A 6109-nucleotide genomic window follows, 5' to 3' on the forward strand; every position below is an offset into this window, starting at 1 on the left:
TCATCATCTTCATGTCCTTTTTCTTCCACTGTTCCTTCTTCTAGATATTTTTCTCTGTCCTCATTTAATAATTTTTGGAAATTCTCTTCCCATTCCTTTTGTGTTATCAGTTGGAGATTAGTTTTGCTTTTTGTATCCTGTCGAAGCCCTTTTAATACTGACCATGCTTCTTTTGCCCTCCCAAATCGTAATTTGCTATTCACCTTGGCACATGTTCTTTCCCATGCTTTATTTTTTGCCATCCTTTTGTTTCATCATTTCATTCTGCTTTTCCTTGTATATTGATCTTGTTTCTTCTGATTTATCATTCAACCACTGAAGGAACACATTTCGTTTTTCTCTAACGAGGACCTCTAGTTCCTCTGACCACCACTCTGCTGCACGATTGTGGTTGCTATCTTTTTTACTCAACACCTCTGTTGCTATGATTTTCTCATTAGTTTTTATATAGTCATATATTTCCTCTGTACTTTCTCCAAATGATTCAACCAGTTTCCTTTCCATCCTGGCCGCAAAGAGTGTTCTGATACTTTCGTCTTGTAGGCTGTCAATATTAAAAGGTAAATTTTCATCTTTCTCAGTCTGGTTAGTTTTATTTAGGTTACTTGTATCATTCCTTGCATTCTTCCATGGCCAGAAAGACTTCATTTTTACTAGATAGTGGTCTGATCCACACTGGGCTCCTCTATAAGATCTGACGTCTACTGCCTTGAAACTACTTGTTTGCCTAATGATAATATAATCTATTATAGAACGAAGTTCTTTAGTGTTCTGTTGCCAAGTATATTTATGAATGTCCTTATGTTTGAAAAATGTGTTGGTAATTTTTAGATCAAATTGTTCACAAATTGCAGTCAATCGTTCCCCATTGTCATTGTATTCGTCCTCTCCATGTTTTCCTACTATTCTACAGGATTCTCTAATTCCTACCCTTCCATTCAGATCTCCCATGATAATCAGCTCCTTTCTTCTTGGGATTTTTTCAATAGTCTCCCTGAGGGTGGCCCAGAATGTATCTTTCTCCTTATCTTTTGTGTCGTTCATGGGTGCGTATAGGCCAATAATCACAACTTCCCTAGCAAATAATGTCATTTCAACAGTTATAATACGTTGATTGATGAATGTCCAATTTGTGATTCTTTCTTTCCATGATTTCTTTAACATAATGGAGACTCCTGCTTTGGCTCTTACTGCTTTTGATACCCCACTCCAGATATGTACATAATTATCTAGTTCTTCTTCTCCTCGGCCTTTCTTCTTTGTTTCAGAGAGTACGACAACATCCATGTTGAACACGTCAAGTTCTGCAGGTAGTAAATTTCTTTTAGTGGAAATACCTTGCACATTCCAGCATCCAAACATCATTTTCCGTTTCTCATCGTCAGTCAGTCGTCCAAAGTTCCAATTTTCTGAGGCATATTATTAGTTTTTTTTAGCATTTTTATGTTTTTATGTGAGTGAGGAGCTGGCCCACTGCACAACCCAAACCCAGAGGACCAGGTAATTTTTACTCAAGGTTTTCTTCCTTTGGCCTTTGATAAGCCAATATCATACTACAAGGCAGCAGTTGCTAGTTTTGGTCCATCCTGGGTATTTTATTTCCCCGGTACCCACCATATCTGGTGAGCATTCCCCTATCCGCCACCTGGGGGGGCGGGAGGCGCCCAATGGGAGACCAGCAAACTCCACACGGGAAGTGTAATTTTCTGTTTAAAACAACTATCCTGGGACTTTTCTGACAAAAGGAGTATGTCGTGCCTGTTCTTTCGGACATGTGCTAGGTTAGTGTGTGCGGTCGTGGTGACCAATGTGTCCAGATGGCGTAGTGGTCAGCGCATCTGCCTGGTAAGAAGGAGATCCCGATTTGAATCCCAGTCCTGCACAAGTTTTCAACTTGCCCCATCGATATAAATCGGTGCTCAGTGGCAGCTAATGTCTTTAATTCCTTTGCGTCTTGATGGCAAGACTTGCTGCTGTCAGTGAATGCAGGCCCACATCAACCAGTTTCTGATCAAACATTGCGAAGGGTACTGACCATAGTCGGGCACCCCGTAAGAGACCGTTGCTGACAGAATAAGAAAAGCCGCTTGATTTCAGGAGAACCAAACAAATATAAATTCGACAGTCGCCGAATGGAGGCGCATAATGTTTTCCAACAAGTCGCGATTTTTTCTCTTTTCACATGCCACTGCTGAAAACGAGAGTGTTAAAGTACGAACAAACCTAGTTTCATGTCAAGGGTGCCGTTAGCCTCTGATACTTTTAAATCGATGGTGACGATGTAATGAGATATTGGTTAAATAACGCAGATTTTTACGTACACCAGAGCAGTGGGACAGGAATTAGGGCTTTCATCAATACCATTTAACTTAGTTCATATGGTTCAAATGTCTCTGAGCACTATGGGACTTAACTTCTGAGGTCATCAGTCCCCTAGAACTTAGAACTACTTAAACCTAACTAACCTAAGGACATCACACACATCCATGCCCGAGGCAGGATTCGATCCTGCGACCGTAGCGGTCGCGCAGTTCCAGACTGTAGCGCCTAGAACCGCTCGGCCACCCGGACGGCATTTAACTTAGTTATGGAAAAAATAATCTCGGAATGGAGAACAGAATGCAAGAAAGAAGGCATAATAACACTGGCATACATGTGTGACACTCTCAGCCTTCGATGGTGATGTAGTCATTCTAAATGAAACAACAAGCAAACCAACACACAGAAGAATCAAGAAGGTAGATTAATTCAAATATCTGTGAGAGTGGTGTGGTATATCTGATACTATTCCTCCCTTATTTAAACACATATAAAGTTCATATTAAGTGAGTATTACATTTCGCCCGTATGGCCGGAATAGGCACGGATCTCGTAGAATGAGTGCAGGCTGCACTCGTACCATTCTTATTTGTAGGAATATACACTACTGGTCATTAAACTTGCTACACCAATAAGAAATACAGATGATAAACGGGTATTCAGTGGACAAATATATTATACTAGAACTGACATGTGATTACATTTTCACGCAATTTGGGTGCATAGATCCTGAGAAATCAGTACCGAGAACAACCACCTCTGGCCGTAATAACAGCCTTCATACTCCTGGAGATTGAGTCAAACAGAGCTTGGATGCCGTGTACAGGTACAGCTGCCCATGCAGCTTCAACACGATACCACAGTTCATCAAGGTTAGTGACTGGCGTATTGTGCCGAGCCAGTTGCTCGGCCACCATTGACCAGACGTTTTCAGTTGGTGAGAGATCTAGAGAATGTGCTGGGCAGGGCAGCAGTCGAATATTTTCTGTATCCAGAAAGGCCCGTACAGGACCCGCAACATGCGGTCGTGCATTATCCTGCTGAAATGTAGGGTTTCGCAGGGATCGAATGAAGGGTAGAGCCACGGGTCGTAACACATCTGAAACGTAACGTACACTGTTCAAAGTGTCGTCAATACGAACAAGAGGTGACCGAGACGTGTAACCAATGGCACCCCATACCATTACGTTGGGTGATACGCCAGTATGGCGATGACGAATACACGCTTCCAATGTGCGTTCACCGTGATGTCGCCAAACACGGATCCGACCATCATGATGCTGTAAACAGAACCTGGATTCATCCGAAAAAATGACTTTTTGCCATTCGTGCACCCAGGTTCGTCGTTGAGTACACCATTGCAGGCGCTCCCGTCTGTGATGCAGCGTCAAGGGTAACCGCAGCCATGGTCTCCGAGGTGATAGTCCATGCTGCTGCAAACGTCGTCGAACTGTCCGTGCAGTTGGTTGTTGTCTTGCAAACGTCCCCATCTGTTGACTCAGGGATCGAGACGTGGCTGCACATGCGGATAAGATGCCTGTCATCTCGACTGCTAGTGATACGAGGCCGTTGGGATCCAGCATGGCGTTTAGTATTACCGTCCTGAACCCACCGATTCCATATTCTGCTAACAGTCATTGGATCTCGACCAACGCGAGCAGCAGTGTCGCGAGACGATAAACCGCAGTCACGATAGGCTACAATCCGACCTTTATCAAAGTCGGATACGTGATGGTACGCATTTCTCCTCCTTACACGAGGCATCACAACAACGTTTCACCAGGCAACGCCGGCCAACTGCTGTTTGTGTATGAGAAATTGGTTGAAAACTTTCCTCATGTCAGCACGTTGTAGGTGTCGCCACCGGCGCCAACCTTGTGTGAATGCTCTGAAAAGCTAATCATTTGCATATCATAGCATCTTCTTGCTGTCGGTTAAATTTCGCGTCTGTAGCACGTCATCTTCGTGGTGTAGGAATTTTAATGGCCAAGTTCAACAAATAGCTACAATGAAACGATTTAGACGTCGAAATTTCCCTTAAAATTTTTAGTCAAAAAATTATTCTTCCATACTGAAAATATTAAGTTTTATACTGAAGCTGCCGTCCGTGGCCGACTTTCCAATACAATACTAATCGTAGAGGGAGACCAAGAGATGAATGCAGTACGCTGATCCAGAGGGATGTAGGTTGCAGTAGTTATTCGGAGATGAAGAGGCTTGCATAGGATAGAGTAGCATGGAGTGCTGCATCAAACAAGTTTTCGAACTGAAGACCACAGTAACAACTATAAAAAGACCATTTACTACGTATAACCATGGACGACCATGTAAGACCATCTCTACTCTACCGCAGCTAAAACTGGAGAGAGAGAGATTACATGAGCTGCCAGCGAGCTTCCGAGAGAAAAGGTTAAGTATAAAAACTGAGTCTGTATCTTTCTGATTGCAGCCTATTACTTATTGCCTGTGGCCGCTACCGGATATCATTTATTCGTATCAGTGTTCCAGGAGGAGCGTATACTGCACTTTCTACCGTCAAATGGATAACAAAGAAAAGAATAACAGTAAGGTTAAGAAAATGGAATAGTTCACAAGTTCGAACAACGTATTTATAGCAAGAAGTAATCGCAACTGAAGCAGTGCAGCACAATGATCCTGTCAGAAATATACGGATATCAAAACGAGGGATGAGGAAGATAGGGATATAGTGAGGAAGATGTTAGGACTCATTTGAAAGAAAAGGGAAAATTTGGAGGTATATGTAGAGGCCAATGAAATGACAGACAAAAATGAGGAAAAAACGGCTGAAGTTTGGCGCGCTACACGCACAGAAGGATGACAGACTCTCAGAAAGAGCAGATCGGCAACTGGAGCTGTTTCTAGGTGAACACGTCTTAGAAATACACTCATTGTTACTAACTGGCCGACGCGCAAGTCGCCGAAGTGGCGTCAAATCGAAAGACTTCCACCAGGCGAGCGGTCTACCCGACGGGAGGCCCTCGTCACACGCCATTATTATTACTAACTGGCCCATCTAAAGATCTTATCTGTTCGTCTATTTAGGCACTTTGTGTTAAATTTGAATTTGCTGAGAGCTTTAGACTAAGTTTTTACCTCCTGCAATACCTTCTTACACATGTCAACAACATTTTAACTGATTCCCTTCTTGTATATAACATAGTAGTTGGCCAGGAGTTTCTGAAAGTTACTTTTATCATCTACTTGCATTAAGTTATTTATGTACATCGCGTCTAGCAAAACCTGTGCTATATTGTGCTAAGTACTCTCGACGTTACATTAACTTCTGACAAACCCCTCTCATTGACAACGACATTCTGAGTTTTGTGCTGCAGGGAATCGTCAATTTCAGTCACACATTAATATCATGAACATGGATTTCATTCCATTAGCAACAGTATGGGACTGTACCAAAGCTCTCAAGAGGCCGAGATATCTCATAACAGTGTAAGAGCAACGAGTTAAGTGAGCTGCTTGCAAAATTTACGTTGCTCGCTAGAGAGGATGTATTGGATCGTTAGACAAGTTACCACGAAGGCAAAATATTTGCTTCAATAACAATTTTAAAAAATCAGTTTTGTTGTGAGTTTATTATTTTTACTATCATTATGATCTTCTGCCACGCACAGATGGGGAATTAAGTTACTGTCATCCCACGCATCCTACAACAGGCTGACGTTAAATTTGTACATCTGTTTTCCTACACCGGCCTGCAATCCTAGTTAAGAAGTAATACGAATCAGGCTCTCGCATTTCACACGGAATGCTGCAG

At 42.5% G+C, this 6109-nt stretch overlaps 1 protein-coding gene across 1 annotated transcript; it reads right to left on the reverse strand.

Annotated features, from left to right (window-relative positions):
- Nucleotides 1-228: 228 nt before the first annotated feature.
- LOC126160296 (craniofacial development protein 2-like) lies at nt 229-1044 on the reverse strand. The gene has a single exon (XM_049916898.1). It carries the CDS (start codon nt 1042-1044, stop codon nt 229-231), a length of 816 nt encoding a protein of 271 aa, XP_049772855.1.
- Nucleotides 1045-6109: the final 5065 nt, after the last annotated feature.

The sequence above is a fragment of the Schistocerca cancellata genome, chromosome 2 (genome assembly GCF_023864275.1).
Source record: "Schistocerca cancellata isolate TAMUIC-IGC-003103 chromosome 2, iqSchCanc2.1, whole genome shotgun sequence".
Lineage (NCBI taxonomy): Eukaryota > Metazoa > Arthropoda > Insecta > Orthoptera > Acrididae > Schistocerca > Schistocerca cancellata.